Source organism: Talpa europaea, assembly GCF_964194135.1.
Source record: "Talpa europaea genome assembly, chromosome: 4".
NCBI classification, from domain to species: Eukaryota; Metazoa; Chordata; class Mammalia; order Eulipotyphla; family Talpidae; genus Talpa; species Talpa europaea.
Window position 1 is genome coordinate 93,628,095 of NC_140070.1, and position 24,454 is coordinate 93,652,548.

Here is a 24,454-nt window from a genome sequence, read left to right on the forward strand (position 1 = left end):
ATTTACAATCTATTTTATCTTACTTTTCTCTTTCTAGTTATAACTCAAATGAGGTGATTTTTACTATCTTTGTAATAAATACAAAGAAACAGAAAATCAGAAAATTTCAGTCACTTACAAGTGACACAAATTGTAACTTGCAGAGTAAAGGTTTAAACCCAGTCTTTTTTTGTCTTAACCTTTTTCTTACATCAAGTGAAAAATACTGCCTCCTATGAGTGCTATTGTTCCTGGTGGTTACTTAAACCTTTGAACATTCATTCACAAATTTAGAATTTGAATTTCTTTAAGAGTGCTCAAAGATTACTCTCTGTACTTTATTTACAAACAAGAGAATTATGACCCAGAAACATGAAGACAAACATCGTGGTTATGATGATGGCTAGGTGACCAGGTCAAAACTTAGAAATAGAACCCTGGTCTCCTCATTTCCTGGTCATTGCTTTTTGCTATTACTATTATTTCATGTTCTTCTTCATATTCATAGACTACTATTCTGGACTTCTCTCTTTTCATCAAAAGTCAACATAGGTTTTGTTATGATTCATTGACTTGATAGTTCTGTTTTACAAGTGAGGCTTTAAATTATTGTATATTCTTTTTTTTTTTTAAATAAAGACCTTTTATTTATTTTTTCTAAGCCGTAACAGGGTCACGTGGCGACACTGGGGAACCCTGAGGCCCGCGTGCACCCACACTGGCCGGACCCCACAGAGGCCAGGCCTGCCTGGTCACAGGGCCACCTTCCTGTAGGTGATGTGAAGATGCTGAGTCATGGGCTGGGTAGTGGTTGCCATGGAGACGGTCTGTTCAAGTTTGCCTTCAGAATTCAGCCTGAATTTTCGGGTAATCTGCTCCACATGGGGCTCCTTGGCAAAGGAGATCCTGGCCACGGAGTAGGACACCACGCTCAGCTCCTGCCCGTTCACCTCGCCTTCCTCCACCTCCACGAGGCCTGTGTTCTGGGCGCTGACAAAGGCCACCCTGTTGGTATCGGGCTCGGGCCGAATGAAGCTGCACTCGCGGTGCAGGGGCGTGCGGGTGTCAGGGTGGAAAGCGTTGAACGAGAAGTTCAGCATGGGCTGGCCCACGTGGGAGATGTGCGCCTCCTCCAAGTAGCGGAAGGGCTGCAGCGTGGGGAAGGTGCCAGCGCCCGGCAGGTCCGACAGCCAGGTGCCCAGCATCCAGGACAGCGGCTCCACCACTCGGCTCATCTTGGGGGGCTCTCGGCTGGGGGGCAGCAGGCTGCTCAGGAAGGGCTCGCTCACCCGCCACAGCGCGTCCAGCTTCTCCTGCAGCCGGCGCACCTGGCTGTCGGAGCGGCTGACCCGCTGGCGCAGGCTCTTGAGCTCGCCGTTCTTCTTCTCCACCTGCTCCCGCAGGCAGCACACCTGGCTCTTGTTCTGCCGGGAGGAGAAGCAGTAGGAGTGCAGGGAGTCGATGAGCCTGCAGGCCCCCGACGCCGACAGGATGACCTCGTTGATGGACATGGGGCTGGCGTCGCTGTGCTCGCTCTGCACGGCTTCTGAGGCCAGCTTCAGGGTGACATCGGTGGGGGGGCCCGAGGGGCTCTGGGAGGGCTTCTGCGGCGTCGCCGTGAGGGACGGACTAGGGGGATTCTGAGCCAAGCCCTTGTCCTGCCCTGGGCGGGTCCCACTGCAGCCGGGCTCCACGTCTCTCTTCAGCCTTTTTCGGTCGACAGGCTCCCGGGGGACAGAAGGCCTCTCTCGGGTGTGCTTGGAGGAGAAACTGTAGGAATGGAGCGAGCCAATGAATTTGCAGGCCCCTGATCCTGGGGGGCTAAAGTCATCCATGGAGATGCCACTTCTGTCGACCAGTCCCCCGGCAGGGGCGGGGGCGGTCTCCTCACCAGCAGCCGCGCCTGTGTCGACCTGGCCGCCCGGCTCGGGGCCGGCTCCTTCTCCCGAGGCTCCTTCCACAGGCGGCTGCGCCAGCTCCCGGCCTGCAGGCTCTGGGGAGGCCCTGGGGGCCGTCTCCCCCTTTGGGGGGGCTCGCTTCCCCTTGCGGGGCTCTGGCTTGGCCATCAGGCTCTCACTTGAGGTCGACGCCGACGGCCCCGCAGCTCCCTTCACATCTGCTTCGCTCACCCGGCCCCTTGGGACCCCCGAGGCCTTCCTGTTGTCCCTTCTCCTGGGGCGCCCATGGCCTCCTGCCCCCCTCTTCTTCTCAGCCAGGTGGAAGATGGAGGGCACGGCCATGGGCTTGAGCAGGCGGTGCTGGTCCTCCAGCCTTTTGGAGAAGCTGTCTTTGGTGAAGTGCTCGCTGCAGAGAAAGGAGTACTTGGTGGGGGTCCAGTTGTTTCCTCTGAACCCCTTTTAGCCACTGGATCAGACGCTTCGAGTCCTTGAGGGGGAACCTGTGGAAGGAGAGGGCGCGTTTCTCCCCCTTGCCCTGCCGGTTGGAGCAGAGCGGACCGCCCCGAGGGGCTAAATTATTGTATATTCTTATGCTTGAACCTTTATGTCAAATTTTGATCTTTGTATTCATTTATTTTTAAGACTTAATTTTTAAAGAAGTTTTAGACTCATAGCAAAACTAAGTGGAAAGTAAGAATTCCCATGTACTCCCTGCCCCCATATTTATCTTCTGTGATCATCAACATCTGCTACATAGTGGTGTATTTGCTGCAATCTGTGAACCTACATTATCATATCATTATCACCCAGAGGTCATAGTTGACACTGAGGTTCATTGTTGGTTTTGTATATTCTATGGTTTTGACAAATAACTCTAATGGATTTTGACAGAATAATTTTAGTGCTCCAAAAAATTCTCTATTTTCGGCCTATTTATCCCTCCCTTCTTCAAGTCCTAGTTTGTCTTCATTTTAACCATTAATTTTACCCTTTGCTTTGCTCTAAGGAAAAACAACTCTGATTTGGCTTCTAAGACATATTTTAAGTCATCTCAGTACTTGCAGGTGTTTCTCATTTTGCCAAAGATCAGTTGCATGGCTTGTTCAGAATTGACATGGTACGTGGTATGGTATGACACTAGTTTGGATACACTGAGACTATTTTTGTGAGATTTATTCATTCATATATTTCTAATCAATCGATCAACAATTATTTTTTGCACAAATATTCACTGTAGTATATTGATAGGTAGCTACAGTTTCCAGATTGAATGTGGCCACAGAATAGGAACAAATCTTCATGAAGAAGGCAGAATAGTAAAATTCTAAAGATGACCATGTCTTCTGGAGCCTGTGAACATATTACCTTATATGGCAAAAGAAACTTTGCAGCTGTCATTAAGGTCATATACCTGGGATGGGGCGAGGATGTGGGTTTATCAAAGTGGGTCCAATTTAATACAATAATTTACGTCAAAGCAAAGAACTTTTCTAGCTGTGGTCAGGGAGAGAGATGACTAAGAATGATCAGAGGGAGACACTGTTGCTGACTTTGATGGTGGAGGAGGGGACATGGGTCAGGGCATGTAGTCAGCCTCCAGAGGCTAGAAAAGGAATGGATATGAATTCTCCTCAAAGCCACAGCTCCCAAAATGGCATGTCTGCTATCCATATAAAAAGGAGAAATTTGGGGCCTCCCCAGTGGTGCAAGGGGTTGGGTGCCGCACTGTGAGGCGATTTGTAGCCTCTGCAGCGTGGGATGCATCCCCAACCGGCCAGGAAAAAGCCCACATGGCTAGCGGACCTCTCCCGTCTCGCCCACTGCTCCCCTCAGCAGTGTATTTCATCAGTCTGCCTGTTCTGTTCCCCACTCTGTCTCTGGTGGATCCTCTCACCTCCCACATCTCTGGACTGTACCGCAGCTCTTTTATGCATAGATGGGTAAATCTTTAAAAAAAATAGGGTAAATTTGGACACAGAGAGAATGCCATGTGACTATTATGCTGCGATAGACAAAGGAACCACCAGAAGTTAGAAGAGAGACCTGGAACAGATTCTCCCCTAGCAGAAACGTGGCCTTACTCACATCTTGATCACAAACTTCTAGCATCCAGAAACATGAGACAAATTTCTGTTGTTTATGCCACTTAATTTATGGTGTTTTGTTACAACAACCCTAGAAAACTAACACAGGAGGCCCTATATGTTCCCTCTAATACAATGGTGCCCTCTAATACAATGGTGACCATAGTGACTCTCAATATTCCACATCTAGAAGTGAAAGAATGTCATGTTCTAGGTCCCTTTCCATTAGTGACTACCATGGTTTCTGCTCCTTAGCAACACATATACAACTTTTCTCAAGTCATTTGACTGTGAATCTGTCAGACCTTCTTTTTAGAGCCCACAACTTCCCTGAAAGATGGTAGCACATAAGATGTTCAAATATTCTTAATATCCCAAAATGTTTGATTCACTTAGATGCAGTAATTAAGTAGCTAGTTAGAACCATTAAGTGATACTATGTGGGAAGCAAATTTTAATCAGTAACTTATCTGAGGTAATTTCATCAAGCAAAGAATAATCCAGCACATGACTATTCATAAACTAGAGAAAAAGAATTCAATCTTGTGCATCCCATATCAAGCTTCCTTAATCTTATCTTGTACCCTAACAGATATATTCTGAACCATAAGCAAAAAGGGCAGTAGTAGCATGAAAAACTACTTAAGTTTATGAAGAAAAGAGAAAAAAATCAAATCTGGAAAAATTGATATGATACATTTAAGAGACAGTACTGCAAAATGCAGTTGAGTGCTAGATTTATGGATAAGAAATGTTTCAATGAAAAACATTAAGCATATTCCTAGCTCTCTATGAATAGTTCCAAAAAATCAAGAAACAATCATATTAGTTTTAAATGTCACATTTCTTGTAACATTAGTTTAAATGTTATGTTTAAATTCCTATCTACTTTAATCAGTATTTTCAAGTCAAAACATTTGTAACTTCTAAACCTAGAATCATATTTATTCTTCAACCTTTTCCCTTAGTTATACCCCAGCACCATCAAATCCACCAGAAATTCATGTTTCATTTGTTATGTCCATTTTCTTTCATCTCCATTGCTTCTACTTTCCTCCAATCTACCATTTAAATTCATTTGGATATTATGTTACCTTCCTAACTGTTTTCTCTGGTCCCACTGCTCCCATCTATAATCTATTTTCCTCACAGTAACCAGATAATTAAAATAAAATTAAATGCTATCATTTTCTGGAAAATATACATTGAACAAACCTATCTTATGTTTTCTCTATGGGAAGATAAAATCAAGAGTCTACAGGAACAACAAGATGCTTAAATGAGTTACTAGAATGGAATTGGGATGGTATACAGCAGTAGGTACTGTAGCAAAATGAAAAATGATTTCCTATCTCAATGACATGACTTTTGTAGAAAAAAAATGGGGTCATTGCTCCCAGATGATCATTTTTTAAGATAAACTTTAAATCCACAATTTTATGTAAAATCTCCCAATTTTTGAATATTAACATGTATTTCTTTTTAAAAAAGATTTTTTATTTATGCATATAAAAACTAGGATGTAAGCCAGTGGTGGGCTGAGAGTGAGAGGATTCAACAGAGACAGAGCAGGGGGGCAGAACAGGAGGATTGACTGAAATACACTGCTGAGGGGAGCAGCAGGCAAGATAGAAGAGGCCTGCTGCGCCATGTGGGTTATCTTTCTGGCAGGGAATGGAACTCGTTCTACAGTGGCTGGGGATAACTTGATAGCTGAGTTCTTGACCCCTGTGCCACCAAGAAGGCCTTAAGATGTATTTCAGTTTATTTTTCAAAATATTATTTAAGCCAAATAAAACACAAATGTGGACCAGCTCTGACCCTTAAGCCTAGACTTAACATCTCTGTTCCGATATATGATCAGGATGGTGCAGTATTTATGTATATTGAGTTGGGGTAGGGGGAGGCTACCCAATCTCCCTAACCCTCTCCGGGTGCAGAAAGCAAAGCGTTGTTTGTATTCTCTATATAAAACAATAATGAAAGCACCTACATGCCTTTCTGCTCTTTATTATTATAATGCACTAGCAAGTATAAACAATGTCCTCTCCTCCAGGAACAGATCAATCCCACATCATTCCATTTTGGTGTGGCAGCCACCCAGTACCTTGACCTACATGACTCTGTCCCTCAATTGTCATTCCTTTTATTTATTTTTTCTTGCCTAATTGCTATGGATAGGACTTTCTATTCTACTTTGAATAGAAGTAGCAAGAGTTTATGTCCTTTTCTTGATATCTTGTTTCTGATATTAGAAGAAAGACTTTTAACATTTTATTATTGAATAACATGTTAACTGTAGACATATATAGTCCTATATTATGTTGAGATAGGTACTTTCAATACCAGTTTTTTAATATTTTTATTTTGAAAAGGTATATTTTGTGTGATTTTTTTCTGTATCTTGTGATATGATCATGTGATTTTTATTTTTCTTTTATAATGGCATGTCACATATATTTTTGTAATGCTGTAACATCTTTGCATCTCAGGTATAAAGCCTGCTTGACTATGAAGTATGATCCTTTTAATGTGCTGCTGAATTCAGTTTGCTGATCTTATGTGAGAATTTGTACATCTGTATTCATAGAGATATTGGCATGCAGTTTTCTTTACATGAAACATCTCTATCTGACTTTGGTGGGTAATAATAGTTTTATAAAATGAGTTTAGTAGTCTTTACTTTCTTGGAGTAATTTGAGAAAGCCTGGCATTAAATCTTTGTTAAAAGTTTGGCAGAATTCACTAAGAAACCATCTGGTTCTGACCTTTTGTTTGTTGGGAGGTTTTGATTACTGATTCAGCATCCTTACTTATTATCAATCTGTTCAAATTTACTATTTTGTCATGATTCAGTCTTGGTAGGTTGTATGTTCTAGGAATTTGTTCATTTCTCTTACATTATCCAATTTTTTAAATTTAATTGTGTACAGTAGTCTCTCTAATCCTTTTTATTTCTATGATGTAAGTTTCAATGTCTCCTCATTCATTTCCGTGTCTTATCTCTCTAATTAATTAATTAATCTATTTAACATCTTGTCAATTTTGTTAGTCTTTTCACAAAAATATCTCTTAATCATCTTTTCTATTTTATTCCTGATGTATATTTCATGTATTTCTGCTATGATAATTGTTACTTTCTTCCTTTGTCACAGAAACTTTTTAATTACTCTAACATTCTGACTAGAATGTTCTTTTTTCTCTTCAAATTATTGACATATTCAGAGTATTCAGATTTAAATTATTTTCTTCAGTAACCCTTTCTGAATTACATAGTAACCCCCATCACTCTCCTTTATATTATCCTGTTTTATCTTGTCACATTTGACATTGTTTGAAATTATTTTGTTTACTTGTTTGTTTTATTTTACAATGTCTCCCTCACTGTCTCTTCCACCTGGAACTCAACACTGGAATGTAAATTCAGTGAGAGGATTGAGAATAGTAATCTTGTATTTAAATGCTCACTGATTTATTCCAGTGTCTAAGGTATTGCCTAGTATCCAGTTGGCCAATAAATGTCTTGAATGAATGCAAATGTTAACATTCCCAAAGACCAAGGGAAACTATATATATGAAAACACATGTTGCAAAAGAAGCACCTTTGGTACAATTTACCATATGGTTTGATGAATCTCTTTTGCAATAACTACATTTAACTCTGATGAATGGCTCCCATTTTGTTTTTGCTTAATCTGTGAAAGAAAATTAAATAATAGACATTAAATCACGCCATCAAGTAGTGAAAACAGATGTATACATTTTGATCTAAGTTCGAGCATTCTTTTCTAAGTTGAACAATTCTGCAGCGTGATACTTTCTATACACTAACTTTCCTCTCTGGGTTGATTTGACATTGTGGAAATGATTTATGGTAACAAAGAATAAAATACATAATTTTTACATATAATATTATTACTTGATAGCAAAATAAATCCTAATGGAGAGGAGAGGAGGTTTCTCATAATACTCACCAAAGATCCAAAACTAAGGCACTGATTAATAGATTGTCTCTAGCCAGAGTTTTGGAATATCTTAAATCATATAATTATGTAACTGAACTCTTCTGCTAGTTCACTATGTCCACAAAATGGAAACTGTGTTTATTATAACAACAGAAGCTAGGAGGATATCTGTTTCCTATAAGGTGTGTGGAGGGTGAAATATCTTTGACAGCTTCTCCTTACAACTTTTTCTGCTCCAGGACATAAAAAAAAAAAAAAGTGCTGTGAACCATCCTATATTGCTTTCCTCTGAACAAAGAACTGATATTGTCTCTCACCTACCAGAGAAGCAATAAAAGAAGAAGAGTTACCAGCCTTGCCATCTGATACCTTCTTTATCTGGAGTTCTGCCTCTAGAGATGCCAAATAAGTCTATTACTTACTGTTTGGTTATTGAATGAGCTACTGACATCTCATTTACTTAAGTGTGTTAGTCAGAATTGATCCAGAGGGAAAAAAACTGAAATAAGAAATCTAAATCATATTTTTCTTAGGATGAATATTATATATTAGATATGCATTTGTATTGAGGGATGGTGCTGGGTCAGTAAAAAAGGATAGAAACAGGATTTAATCTGTTAGCAACTCAGGAAATACTCAATGCCACTTAGTGCTCACTATTTCTTCACCCATAGGAAAAATGAAAATTATGTCATTCACACCAGTCCTAATGAGGACTGAGGTTAAAAAAAAAATATGTATATTCTGAGACCTTTGAAATACAACACATGAGCTGACAGCTTTCTCTGGAGAAAATCCCTTCTTGTGAGTTGAAAACTCAATAAGGGATGCATCCTGACTTTTTAAAATGGTGAGTTATAAAAATCAAAGCTTTCTACCAACCTTTCCAACCAAGTTGGATGGCATTCCAGTGTATCCCCCCTGTGGAAGAGTGTGGAGGCCAGTTGTACTTAGTGTCCTCCTGATGCCCCAATACTCCCTCTGACCTGGAGACATCCATTCTTGCATTTGCTGGAATGGCATTTTCTGGGTCGTCTCATGTGCTCCTTCACATTTGCTGAAATGTCATCTCTTTATAGAGGCTTCTCCAGGGCTCTTTGCTTCCCTAGCCACCTCGTCAGAAACAGCTGGGCAATGTTGGCTTTATCCAAATGTGTCAAATTGAATATTGAATCAACAAGTTCTGTAAATGTTTATTATTGAATTCCTGCAGATCTCACAGGATTTGATTCTGTATCCAGGGTAGGGATACCTCACTCTCTTTGTTTAGATTGAGCATGTAGGATATTGTGTCGCTGCATAATGCAAACCAGAAAACTGCTGTGCATGCCAAATCAAGTCATGGGCCCCTGATAGCAACAGTTGGTTCCCCCCCTTGATTAAATGTACTGTGTAATCTGTGATTGCTCCATCTTTCTTCATCCCAGGAGACAGGAGAATGTCCAGCAGTATCATGAAAGTCCTGCCTACCAAAAACACAGTACCTTTCTGCTTCATGACTGGTTTGACCTTGGCATTGCTTGCTTGTTCTGCTCTGAGAATATCTTCAATGTGGCAGAACACCCTTGTTCTTATCAAAACTATAAAGGGGGTAGATAGAAAATGTATGTAAAATCAGACACTTAATTGTACATTTTTCCTCTAACAAATGTTATGTCAGAAGCAAATGTAGTTTTCATTATAAAGTTTCTTTTTTTTTTCTTTTCTTTTTTTTTTTTTTTGTGGGATCCTCGCCGGCAGCCAGGGAATGAACCGGCGCTTCAGAGGCTGCAGGCAGCCTCACAGCCCAGCGCTCAACCGCTGCGCCACCAGCGGAGGCCCTCATTATAAAGTTTCTTAAGAAAGCCGGGTGTTGATCATATTCCTAAGATTTTTTAATCATTTGCTGCAATTTCCACTGAATAGTGCTTAAAAAATGGAGATGAGTCAGTGGATAGGGATAACCTTTGTCTCTTAAAAGATGTTGATGTGAGATTTTTTTCAAGAATCACCAAAACAGAAGGTCATCTGGCTTTATACAAAAAGCATTTTCATTTTCATTATTTTCATCTGCTTTATCAGGGAAGCAAAAAGCCTTGGAAAAGTAACTTGTAGTATGCCTTTGGTGAGATAAAAACCTCTCTTTTCTTTTTACTCTTTTTCTCTGTCATAGTGACAAATATTTTGACTATTTTTCAAATTATGGAAAATAAGCAGAAAGGGAAAACAGAGACATTGTGTGTGACACACTCAAAAACTCCTGGGCATTTCAAATTTTAGCTCTGCTGGAAAGAGTGCATATTTTTCTAATTTCACACTTGAACAGTGAATCATTAATACAGAATGAAAATGGACATTTTGCTTCTGAGGATCCCTCTTCCCTCTTAAAGTAGCCAATCAGATAGCTTAATTTTTCAGCGCTTAAACAAAGAAAGATTATTTGGAAATTATTTCCTCTACATCTCATTTATTCTTAAGCACTCTAATTAATCCACACGAAATATGCAGCTATTTACCTACCTGCCTAATAAAACTGCTTTTCATTTCCCTATTTGACCTTACTCCTGATGTTATTTACTTCCTATTATTCTTGGCTTTTTTTTTTTTTTCTTATGGACTTAACCACTAAGCTATTTCTGGTCTTCTGTATTTCTAATTAGCTGAAATATCAAGGTAAGAAGTTTGATTTTGTTTCCTTTACTTGGTGAGAGCAGATCTATGCAGCCAGATTATGGTGTGATGTATGTTCCTAGCTAACCCTTTAGTGAGTGCTTATTTTGTTTCTTATTATTATCACATTTATCCTTATAAATAAATACTTGGATAGGGCCTCCCTGGTGGCGCAAGGGTTTAAGAGGCAACCTCTGAAGCTATCTGCAGCCACTGCAGCACAAGTTCAATTCCTGGCCAGGGAGCTACTCACATGGCACAGCAGACCCTCCTGCCTCACCCACTGCTCCCCTCAGCAGTGTATTCAGTCAGTCTGCCTGTTCTATGCCCCACTCTGTCTCTGGTGAATCCTCTCACCTCCTCCCACACTTCTGGCCTGTACCGCAGTTCTTGTATGCATAAATAAATAAATCTTTAAAAAAACACTTGGATAATAAAACTCTTATTTTTCAAGAAGGAAAAATTATGTCTGCATAACATCCCTAAGATTAAAGATCTAAAATTATTTTATAAGGATTAAAACCCAGTGGTAGCCATACATTCTGTCTTTGAAGTCTATTAGATTCTGCTTAATAATGATCGATGTATCCAAAGGCAATCATTCAACTAAGCCTTGAAGAACATTCATCCTGAGGTTCTAGAACATGCATCCCCACCCTCTGTGGTGCCTGTACTTAGGCTTCCTCTTCCTCATTACTTTAGTCCTTAAATATCTTTCATTCTTAAGACCTACAAGAAGGATCTTCTTATTCATTTTTTCTCTGCTCCCTTGTCTTAGAACTCATCTCTCTCACCTCAAACTACTATATAATTTTACTTTGTGATACTACTCTGGAGGTCTAAGACTCCTTTCTTCTATGGCTCTTAACCTTCAATGTATTATAGTTGTTGCAATACTTATTAGGCCTTTTCTACAATGTACAAAGTCTCTGAGAACAGGGTTTTACTTTATAACTTGAACACAGGAGTGATAAATTAATCTTCCCTTTATGTGAGAATAACGGGTGATAAAAAGAGATCAGCAAATGAGTACAGAATCAGTCCATGACTCATTCTTCTGAACTGATCAGCTATCTATACCCCTTTTCTAATATAATATCTGCTATGTATTTTGGAGAAAAAGAATTCTATCACCATTTTCATTAAGATTCAAGGCTATGTGGACATAGAAATTCGCCTACTTCTACATGAATACTTGTGATCTCCATGTAACTTCTATTTAACATGCTGGCACTCTCTGTAGCCTTTTTAGCGAATAATTCATTTCCCCTTCTTACTTTCAATTTTCAAATCCTTTTATTTTCACTCAGAGGAAGTGAGTGTAATTTCACACACTAAAGCTACACATCTAACACAAATACATCTACATCAAGTGTCTCTGCCAGTTGAAATGTCAAAAAAGCCTTGGGGTGCCTTTGAACTTCAGGGTCAGGTAATTGCAAGGATGCCTCACTTGCTGCGGGTGGTAGTTCTGAAATCCACTGTGCATTCTGGTGGCATGTATGGCTGGAGCTGAGGTCTCTTGCCTCCTGAACTTTCTCAGATAGTCAACCTTTTAAGGTTTTCTGAAAAATGAATTCAAAGGTTACCTTTAAATGTACATGGTCAACTATATCTCCACCTTAATCACCATTATAAAGTTCAGTGGACAAATTGATAAGACACCACCTCAGGTGATAAAATAAAGCCAGAATTTGTTCACTCTGCAGCCACCTTACAACCTGTTTTTAGACACAATTCGTTGCAAACAGCTAATGCAAAGGATTTTCCCTCTAATAAGAGGAAAAGGAAAGAAATGCCTCCTAGGCTTAAAAGTGAAACCATAAATCCACTTGTACACTATTTAAATCAGCTAATTCACTTCAGCAACTATATATTGAAAGTAGATGAAACCATCTATTTAAAACATATTGTGTAAATCATGCTCAGCGAAATAAGCCAAAAAGAAAAAGAAAAATACCGGATGGTCTCACTCATAGCAGGAATCTAGAAAACTTAAATAAGGGACCAGGAAAATGAATAACTATAAGAAAGTGAAAATCAAAATCAACAAAAAACTATGAACCAGAGACACTTTTAGGGGGGCGGGGGCGGGAGGGGAGGGATTGGGGTCAGAATGGGGGGCTGCAATTGTATGGGGAATATAACAATAAAATTTATAAAAAAAAAAACACCTTAAAAAAAAATAAATAAAACATATTGTGAAAGGCATGGCTTTAACATTGAGGCTCTGGAAACAGTCCGTCCATTGATGTGTCCACACTCTCATTTTAGACACCACACTCATTTCCACTGTCCTGTCTATTGTACTGTTCCCCCATAAGATCCTTGACTATTTCCATTACCCCAACCTATTAAAAGTGTAGGATTTATTAATCCTTTCAACATATATTTATTTCATTGAGTAGATCAACATAAGGAATACAGAATTGGACAAAACAATCATGGCTTCCCAATCAAGGCACTTGTGTTCTAGAGGGAAGAGATACATAATGAACAGATAGTTCTATGTAAAAATTAAGATCTGATGTGAGAAAAGCAACTGAAATGAGGGAAATTGGGCAAGATATCAAGGAAGTTGTCAGGAAAGTAATATTTGGGTTAGCCTAATCATTGGAAAGGAGCTAGTCATGTGGAGATCTGGGGTAAGAAACTTTTTAGATGGAAAAATAATGAGCACAAAGACCTTGATTCAGGAGTCAAGCAGATTTTTCTGAAGGATAGAAAGATGGGCTGGTCAGTGGAACTTAAAAATGATGAGGATATTATGCAAAATGTATAATGACAGGAAATGAATTCTGAGAATTAAGCAGAATCAGATCATGTAGGAACTTCTAAACTGAGATAAGAATTATGGATTGCAAGTGTCCTGCAATATCACTAGATGCTTATAAGTAAAAGAAGTGTATGAAATGACACATTTTAAAAACATTTTTTATTTAAACAAGGGGCATTATGGTAGAAATGGACAAAAGACCTAACTAATTATGGTAGAAATAGACAAAATACCTAACTCACATGCTGACAAACGCTCTCTTAATTCCTTATATATTCCCTTCTCTGATCAATATTTTGTCTGTTTAAGATAACTTCATAAATTAGTAACTCTAGGAGCAGTCCTGTTTATTTTTTTTACTAGTAATTGCACTGAGTGTTTTACAGACTTATTTAATCTACACACAAAACTGCAAGGTAATATTTCTATCTCCACTTTTCAAAAGAAACAGACTGAGAGGTTAAGTAGCTTAGCTTGTGGGTAAGAATTATTAGAGCAGGGATTTGAATCCAACTCTGAATGTCTTAAATATTATGGGCTCTTAACTGCCAGTATATATGATCTTCTATTTTTTTTTCTGTTTCATAATTCTTTTACCATTATTGCTCTTCTGGTTATAGCATATGCAAGGCTGTAAGGCATGCATATTTATTGAATATGCCAAGGTGAAGACTGCCAAGAGATGGAGAAGATCTGGTAATTGAACTATCATAGGCTTTGTGAAGTTCTAATTATTTACTCGGTATAGCTCACTCTGTGGTCTGTGACCATTCCTATAGACCTATTGTTTTCTAAGCAATTTTAATAGTTGTCATCTATACATCTTTGATTCCAAAATAAGATGTACATTTGTAAACATGGATTCTAAATGTGGATTGTTTTTAGTAACTTCTGTCAGTGATTCTTCTTGCATGATCTCTATACCCTTTGTCTCGAGTGATGCCTCCATGTATATTCTTCGGTTTGAGTCTTCCATCTAACATTTATAACACTCTGATCACAATATGTAACTAAAATATTTAATAATGGTGAAACACTGTACCATGAAAACAACATTTGTTTATCCTTAGTTTTTATTTGATAACTCATTCTTTGACTACTTTTTGTTATTTGGGAAAAAAGATAGGAAAAATACTTTGAATATTTTATGGCGTTTGTTAGACATTTATCTGTTTAGCAAATATTTACTGAATGCTACGTAGGTGCTAGATCCTATTGTAGGTGCTAAGGTTGCAGCAGTGACCTACATAGTTTATGTCTTCACAGAGCTTTCATTCCAATAGGGGAAGAGAGAATGGAAAAAAGTAATAGAACTTCAGATGGGGTGCTGCTTGCCATGAAGAAAATCAAGCAGATAATAGAATGGATGGGACTAGGAAGGGCAGAGACCTGATCATATAAAAGGAATTTTGCCCCAGAAAATTTCCTTCCCCAAGGCATCCATGCACCATCACCACAGTCTCCTGTGCTCCTCCCTCCTTCCCTCTCACCTCTCTCCCTTCTTCTCCCCTGCAGTATGTCTCTGGTTTATAAAAAAATTTAAAAAATGATAAATGTCAAAATAAAAAAATAAAGTAATAAAAAAATAAAATATAAATAAAATAAATTTTCACTAAAAAAGAGGAAATTTGCAAGTCCAGATGAAATGACTAATATTATAGAAAGAAATTTCTTTCTGACTTGGCACTTATTGATCCATTAAGCTGATTGTGTTGCTCCATTCTCGCTCAGATTAATTATTTAGGAGGGATTCTTGACTGACATATGATTGTGAATGTTTATATTAATTTATTCTTCTTTTTAAAAGGCACATGAATTTTACACTCCTGAGATGAAGGGTTGAATAAAGTAAGTTTTCATCTTTTTTTCTGTGGGGCATTTTGTCTTGCTCTAGGTTATGTAGAGTTTTGGAAAGTATTTGCATGGATAATATAGAAGGAAGGTTGAGATCTGCCCTTGGAACCCATGTTTCTCAGTTCTGAAAAATCTCAGTTTCCTTTCCCTGAGACACAATGTGTAATTTCATGAAGGTTACTGTAATTCTCATCTACCTCCTGGAAAAAATTCTTGACATCAGCTTGAAGGTGGCCTTATAAGAGACTTACTCTAGAAACATTCATTTCTTTTCAGTGTGCTTAATTCCTTACTCTGACACTGGCTAGTTAGGTGACCTTGGGCAAATTGCTTTTCTTGCAATACTTCTGATTTTCTCTCACAAATTTCCTTTTATTCATCACTCAAAACAGGTCTTGAAATCTCATCTCCTGCAGGAAGCAGTTGTAATAAATTAGAGAAGAAATGATTAATTCCAATATGTCATTTCCATTGAGCTTGTCTTATATTCTATGCACCTGCTAAATGCTCTTACTCCCGGTATACAGATAATAGAAAGACACTTCTGCTTTAGTTTCATTATTTGTTTTAAAATAAATTGCTTATTTCATCATACCATTTGCATATTTATCTCTTTTCTGGATTGTATTCTAAAGTGACAAAGTTATACTTACATGTTTCAGTCTTATTGAGAACAGTCTACCCTTTACATTCTAATTCTCAGTAATAGAAGAGATTATTTTCAGGATTACAACTTTTTCTAGACCCATCTGAAAATATCAAATGGTACCTTGAGTGCCAGAATTATGACCTAAGAGAATTTATTGGAATACAGGAACTCAATATGGCTATATATATATATATATATAATATATATATATATAATATATATATATAATATATATTCCTAATCTTAAGTTCAGTGTCTAGTACATTGTGATTGGTCAATATTCTGTTTGAATGATTAGTGTCAAAATGAAACTCAGTACTGCCTAAAAGAACCAGGACATTAATCTGAGGATCTAAGGTTTCAATAGAGTCATCATGGTTTTGATAGACTAGTCTCTGGAAGTGTTAGAGAATGGATTGTCTGGGAATTCTGAGAATCCAGTTTACCTCCATCTCTGACACTAACTAACTGGATGGTCTTTAGGCAAAATCCCTGTCCTCTTTGCCACTCAGATATCTGTATGTGTGTGTGTATGGAATTGAATGAAATTTCATCTCAATAGTAACTCATTACACACACACACACACAATATTGATAACACCTCAAAATAAATCATGGCTTTTCCTAGAAACTATAACTACAGGTGGGAAATGCTTCCATCAGAGGTAATGTCTGGGTAATTGCAATCCTTCGGGATAAGATGATGGTATAACTTACACTTGTAAGCTTATCAAGGAAGGTAGGAAGTATTTTCAAAATATTGGAATGTTCAGTCAGCAGGGACAAAAACATAAGGACTTCAACAAACTATAGACTGAGGTAATAGTCATTTGACGCCTAGTAGGTAACTACACATGTAGAAAGGCTGGGAAATACTATTTCTTCTAGTTCTACAGCTGCAGCTATGAATATAAGCTACCTCATGCTCAAGAGCATTGTAAGAATTAATGAGGCAAAGTGCTTTTGTGAAGGGTTGAAACTTCCTGGGCTTGGTCTATACTAGTGAAATGTGCTGACACTAAATAAACCAAAGGTCCCCTACGCAGGGTGCCATGAGTATTAACATGCATTAACATTAGGAGTGATTAAATTAACTGTGACCTAACCATAACAATGGCTAAATCATCTTTACCAGGCAGAGCAGAAAATTGCAAACAGCTTTTGGGTATGGGGCAGTGAATAAGATCATAGCACCTCAGAGTTGGAGAGGCAGAGGCGGCACTAAATGAAGACTGTCTGATTTACAAGATACCTGGCTCCCCTCCAGACTACACTTCCCCTGCAATTAAACATCCAGAGGGGACTCCTGTCCCCCACACTAAGCCACTGTTGGGATTTATTTACCCCTTTTAAAGACACATGTAGGAAAAGAGAGCACTATCACCACACATGGACATATGGGCAATATACCAACTGATTAATAAGCTCTGCTTTTCCTTAACATTGCAAATTTCCAGCTTAGAGGTCTCGCTGCTGCTATCATAAGAGTGCACAGAGATGACAACAGACTGATGGTGTTGTCTTAAGCATCCTTTGTGGGAATTACAGCAAGACTTTACAGGATAGCTCCAAAAATCGTTATACTGGGCATTCATTAGAGGAAAGAAAATTTCTGTGAGAACTGAGACAGCACTTGTATTCCTAAGAGCTCCTTCTTGCTTAATGGCCTATACTAATTATTACCAGGGAAAAATTACCTTCTTTTTTTTTTTTTTTGCTGGAATAATAAGGGACTCCTGAACTATTCTAAGGGTGTTGAAAGCTCACTATGTGGTCCTTTGTTCTCTCTGGCCTCTGTGTTGCTCCCCCGGACTGCTGTGATTTTAATCTTACCCTCATCTTCTCCTCTAGTCCTTCCCCCTCTTGTCCCTCTTCTGTTAAACAGAAGCTTTGTGCAAGCAAGTTGCTATGACCATTGCTGCTGCTTCAGTGGAAAGTGTTATGAATAATGCTGCATTTTCCTGGAAGGCTTCTAAGAAAAACAAGAAAACTGCTTGGTTCAACAACCACTGTTTCTAAGAGTTTTCTGCATGATTAGGAATATAAGAACATTGCTTAGAATCTGGGTACTCCTCTACTTCCTTTAGAAAATAGAACAAAACAAAATAAAACATGTTTTTTGCTGCTTCCTGAAAAATCACTGCTTAATAAGAAATAAGCACAAATTGTGAGACTGTTTCTCAAAGCCTGGCTGTGTTTGGGATTCAAATCCAAGGATATTATCTTCATTCATGGATTTCTATTTTTTGTGTGTTTTAGTGGGAATTTGGCCTATGGGACATAATAACATGCTTGCAAATTACAGTCCTCTGTTCTTACACTGAGAGAAAATGCTAAAAGTAGAGAGGTTACTCAATTGAGTTATTAATATTGAACTGGTTAATTCTGAGAATTACCTTCTACATTATGAGAAATTGTAAGTACTGTTGTCTATAATGCTACTTTTATAATGCTTTTTTTGCTTTTTTTTTTTTTAATAAATGTAAGTGGAAACTTCCTGAGGATTCTGTCTAGTAAAGAAATGATCTTTGAGGAAAATGACATATAAAACCCTTCTATTTAAAAACATGTTATAAATAAGATTTCCTTGTGTTGAAAAGAAAATTGGAATCTTTAACAAATAATCATTCACACATTTCCTCTTTATCTAGTTTCTACCAACCTAGTCTGGCTTTATGGGTAATGGGACCAGCACAATCTGATAAAAAAAAAAAAAAGATTAAATAAAACAATTTAGGTGATACAAACTTTACTTAACACTTCTTGAAGAAGGCAGTCTTCATCTCCCAGGATCCAGAAAATTGCAACATGGGGTGAAAGGCAAGTCATTTTTATGGAGTAAAGAATAGAGAACAAAGAAGAGAAAAATAGAAAGTAACTAAGGAGCAGACAGTGAGTATAGGGTTCAGAACTGGCTTGGTGTTTAGGGATTGGTGGATCAGATCGCCTGCATTTCTGGTCAAGTGAAGCATTTACAAGGACAAAGTTACCTAAGTTTTGTTTTGCAAATGTTGTAACAGTGTGATAGCCATAGACAGAAAAGGTTCCAGACCCTTCTTTCTGCCCCCTAACAAGGTGATGCTGAGTGCAGGAGTAGCTCTACCTTGGGTCCAGGAAATTATTTCAACAAGTCATATAGGATCCTAAACAGTCAGTTTCCTTTTGTAGTTTAATGCTTTGAATCACTGTCTTAAAATTCTCAATAAGTTTGTCCTTGAACTTGCATTGTGTAAATGAAGTTCAATGGGGTGAAAAGCATATGCCAGACCTTAGAGCCTTGGCAAATGGGTGATCACCTCATATCACCTCTCCAGCTCCCTGCTGCCCTGGTCTAATTTGACCTCCTCTTCTTCACTGCCTCCCACTGACCACTGTTGCTTAATGCCGAGATGGGGAATTGAGTACAGGTTGTAAACTCCTCGGGTCTGGCAAGGGAGCAGTCATCCCTACCTTGGGCTAGCTGCACCTGGACACAGTCATTTGGGCAATTTGAGATAGAACCAAAAGTGACCCTGTACTGAGGTTGCAATTCATTTCCGGATACCTTTCCACTGAGGCTTGGAATGGCAGGCTGTGAAAGGGGAAATTAACTTGCCCACCTCCAGCAAGGTCCCCCAAGTCTCTTTTCACATTAGACAGAGTGATAGTTAGTCCTGTCCCCACCTTTGCAATTTTGAACACTGGGATCCTCATTACTTTCATAATAGTAGATCTAAAGGTCTTATTCATCAGTTAAAGAAAATTTTACTGAAAGAACATAAGAAAATGCTTCTAAAGGAATTTCAACTGACCCTCACTTTTTAAAGGCTCTTCTAGAAATGAGAGAGAGAAAGCACATAACTGGCAGGAGACTCTCAGATATAGTTTCTTGGTTGTAAGGAACAAAGAATTGGCCAACACTGTATCAGGGAAAAGTGAGTTTGTTAAAAAATTTCGACATTGAAACCCATAGCCATCAGAATGCCTTGGGTGCCTGCCTCTCATCCTGTCTCTGCTGGAAGCGCACCCATTCTCTCCAGGAGTTGGCTGCTGCTTTCTACATAACAACTTCCGTATAACTTCAACTTGCACAAAGTTCAGAATGGACTGTCATGGGTTTCTTTTCTGTCTTGGGGCCATATAAAGTTGGTTCCCATTGCTAACTTCATTATCTTGATAATTCTTTCCTGCTAGGATAGTCACTGCTGACTGGCCCTGACTGCAAATTGGTTACTCTTCAGCACATTTTTAACTCAGTTACCTCAGATGTAGTCAGGGTGTTGGGTAAATGAATGGACTGTCTTTATCCATCAAGGAGTATGGCGAGGACCAAGCTCTTCAATGGACACCTCTGGAGTGGCTCACTCTTCCAGTCCCTGAATCGACCTTGTCCCTTTTATTCCCTACCCACTAATGATTCCATCATTTCAATTAATTACTTTTGAGACATATAAGAATATTCATATTCTTCTTTCAATCTTGTATGACTCCTATTACCTCTACCTCCTAGATTTATCATAGTTGTGATTGATTTCAGAATAAAATCCAGTCTCTTTAGTATGGCATCAAAGACCTTTCTGACTTGACCCCTACATACTTTGCAGTCTCATTCCTTGTCTCCTTACTATTCCCTCATTCCTCCAAATTGCCACTTAACCACTTGTAATTCCTCAAATATCAGTAAATCATCCTCTTTCTCACCTTTCAATTTCACACATTCTTTTCTCTTTCATAACACAAGCACACTATAATTGCCTTTCTCATTGCATTTTCACAAGATATTGCCTTCGTTGATTTATACAGTCTCTCAGTAAAATAGACACCAATGCGTTTCAGCTGTCTGTAATCCCTACATCTCACAGAGATAGACGGTATATTTTAAATGTAATAGAGAAATGTTGCCGTGAGTCCCATATTTTAAAAATGTCAATAACCTCACAGTTTTCAATATAAAGTATTACATATTAAGCACAGTATTAAGCACCTGTCCTATATCATCTTTTCACTGTTCTTCATGTGTTCCCACAAGGAGGAAACACTTGTTGTTAGTTATAGCCCATGCTTTTGTAACTGATGTTGCTAATGCCCAGAATACATTTCCCTGACTTTTTTGCACAAAATACTCCTACTCATGCTTAAAAATTTAACTGAAGCATCAACAATCTTGGAAGTCACTGTGCTCTCCTTTCTTTCCCTTTCTTGCAATTTTTTATATCTTCTCCTTTAGCATTTCTTAAACTTTTTCTCCATTGTAATATTTTTCACATTATTTTATACCTATTGAGATAATCATCTTTCTTGTTAGAAAAAAATGTCAGCTCCTATTTTTATCCTCAGTACATAGCAAGGCACATGGGTGCTCAATAAATAATGAAAATGGGGAAACATGATATATCTACAACTAAATCCTCAGTCTTGGTCTTGCTTTTCCAAATCATTTTCATTGGGTTATGCTACTAAGAAAAATAATTCTCTCCAAGATAGAATACGCAGTTATTTCAATGATTTCATCATTGTTTAATGCATTCTTAGTTATGTATTAGATAGGAAATGAAAATAAGATGCTGTAAGAATACCTACACTGTAAAAGACTAAGTGAAATGAAGTTTATTGCCATTTCACTTAACGTTCTAGAAATGATTGGCCTATGTTACTATTTGTTTGTTTCCTATATCAACCAATTCACCAATTCTCTGACAGCAACCAGGTATCCTATAATTTAATTAAATTCTGATAATAGCTAACTGAAGTCTCTGACAGGCTCCACAGATTAAGGGTTCAGTCCCATAGGACTGGCCTTACTCACGTGCTGCTCCCAAGTATCAGGACCCCAGGTGATCCATGCTGTATGATTTGGCTGTGAAGTTGCGGCTTTCTACAACCTCTCGCCTGGATTTGATAAAGTGCATGAGTGACTCAAACTCTCAGGAAAATGCTTTTCTTGTATCTACAATTTATTATAAAGGGTACAAATGAGCAGCTGATGAAGAGGTACACACAGTAAGGACTATACTTTCCTGAGAGCAGGGTCTTCTGTCTTGTGGAGTTGGGGTGTGATTCTTCTGACACATGGATATGTTTTCAAACTTGCAAGCTCCCTGAGCCCCATCATTTAAGAGATTTTATGGAGGTTTCACTACCTCCGTGTGATTGATTATGCTGTTGGTGATTGTTTATTAACTCTGTTGCCAGCCTCTCTTCTCTCCTTGGAGGTTGGGAAATGAAGTGGAATGTACTAAACTTCTTTTCAAGGTTTGTCTTATGACCAGTCCCCAGACTGAAGCTACCTAGGGCTCTGACAGGAGACTCCTCATTAGAACAAAAGATACTCCTATTATTCTTATCACTCAGGAAATTCGTCTCTGTGACAGAAACCAGACATAAAGACCAAATATATGTCTTATTGTATCATAGTTGCAAAATTGTTCTAATCTATGAAGTTATTAAGGAATCCAACTTGTTCTAGCTTATTTATCCTTGCTTTTAGGTGCATAGTTGAAGCTGGAGGGTCATGGTCAAGATTGTTAAGAAAAGACAAGAGAATAAGTAGGGAAAAGACTTTCTTGTCTTGTGAAATGCAGTTACATATATCATTTTAGCTCACAGTCTACTGGAAAAGACTTCGAGTCTCAAAGGAAACTAGAAAAGGTAGTCTCAAGCTGGGTGGCTTGTGCCTATATAAAGTTTTTATGAAAGAAGAAGGAAACAAATTGTTGAATACAATCACAGCATGACTCAAGTTGCTATTTTGAAATTATTTTTATAGTCAAAACATGTTAATTGTATTTTTTCCAGGAGCAATATAGTGCAGTATCTATGAGAATTGGTTCTAGAGTCAGGTTAAACTCAGTTCTAACCATTGCTAGATATGTGACATTTGACAAATTACTTAACTTTTCTGCTTCTGTTTCCTAACTGGAAAATGGGTATAATAATAATACTCATCTTCTACATTGAGAAGTAAATAAATTAATATAGGAGAAAAGATTAAGATGTACCTGGCACAGAGTAAGCACAATATAAGTGTTCACTATTATTATGTTTGCCCTATAGGTATATTCATACTTATTTTTCTTCTCATAGATATATTTATTGGATAAATGAATGAACAACCTAATAGCTGATAAACATGACCTATATATTTAACAATTCAAGAAATTCACATTGTTCAGATCCTATGTTCAGTTCTTATAAAATCCTCTCTCTATCCTCACTTTTAGATTCTCAGTTATTACTTCTTCCTACTATCAATCGTCCTCTAGAAGTCTTCCACTTCTAGTTCATTGGATGGAGTAACTTTAGGTCTTTCTACCAGGTAATTGAACTTATTAAGTCTGTATATGGAATAGAATTAAATAGGCTCTGAGACACAATCTAAGGGACATGTTTATGACATAATGCAACTTATTTTTTAGTGCAATGCCCTTAAGAATCTATTTTTGTTATCCTAGGATCATTTTTGTTTATTTCCTATGTTTACTTCCTGCATTTATAGATAGAAAATAAGTATCTCTAGAGAAGTTAGTTATGAAATTTGATATGAATATAGGTAATTATCTAAGTCTCAATAAAAGCTTAAATCTTGAAATGTGAAGAGAATTTTTTTAAAAAGCAATTAAATATCACCACCATGTTGAGTGAAATGAAAATTAGTTTTACTCAGAGAAAAAAGAGAACTCTCACTAGAGATTATTTGTAAGAATATGCATGATAAAGTCATTCTCTGGTCTTAGATTGCCAAAAACTAGAGGATCTCCAGGTAAATATGGGACAGCATTGAGAGACAACTCTTGGAAGTTACTCTCTCTCATGCTGTCTAAATAAGAATATCTTTCCCTCTATGACTTTTTAAATCCCCTGTTCTATATTCTTGCCAGCACTAATCCATTGCTCATTCCTAGTCTATTTTAATGCAACTGGAGAGAAAAGCAGTGATACTGAAGATGCTACTGGGGAAGAAAAAAGATTTTGGAAGCAACTTAATTTAAAGTGCAGTAGGCTTCGTGTATGCATGTGTGTGTGTGTGTGTGTGTGTGTGTCTGTCTATCTGTCTGTGTGTAGTTTGATGTTGCAACTATAGTTGTTACCTTCTTTGCATCTCCCCAGACATCCCAGGAGGCAAAAATCTTGGCCATTGATCCTGAATAATTATATGACAGTTGGGTAATGAAAGTATCATTTGTCTTATCTGCTGCTTTCTCTCACTTGCTGGGGTAATTATAAACATATGCTGTGGATATGATTGGATAAGGTAAAACCTGATATTTGTGCAGTTTTTTTGATGGAAGTCAGTATACCTGAGTATAAAATTGCAAAATATTTTAGGATGGAGAACAGTGGAACAGCCTGCATCATGGGTTTCACCAACCCCTCCTTCCCCCAAACAGAACCACCTCTAATCACTGCACAGCAGTAACTCCTTAGATGGTGACTGGATTCTAAACATGCATCCCACACAGAAATGGGATGCTGGTTTAAGGGTAACAGATACCTAACTTTATACGTGTGGCTGAATAATCTTAGCAAAGGGTCATCAAGTAGACTCTTAAAAGTGAATAATTAATGTAATGATTATCGACAATCTTCAGAAATTTCAGCACTCATAGTCTTCTTTTATATCT

General features: G+C 38.1%; 1 protein-coding gene across 1 annotated transcript in view; it reads right to left on the reverse strand.

Annotated features, from left to right (window-relative positions):
• Window positions 1-241: 241 nt before the first annotated feature.
• The window catches only part of LOC311170274 (peroxynitrite isomerase THAP4-like), a gene marked incomplete at its 5' end in the record, with an annotated part of 48,605 nt that continues 24,392 nt past the window's right edge, over window positions 242-24,454 (reverse strand). Inside the window, 3 exon segments of the mRNA XM_084232655.1 lie at window positions 242-2,321; window positions 2,323-2,477; window positions 9,411-9,506. Of these exon segments, the coding sequence (XP_084088781.1) occupies window positions 732-2,321; window positions 2,323-2,477; window positions 9,411-9,506 (1,841 nt within the window). The 3' untranslated portion in view covers window positions 242-731.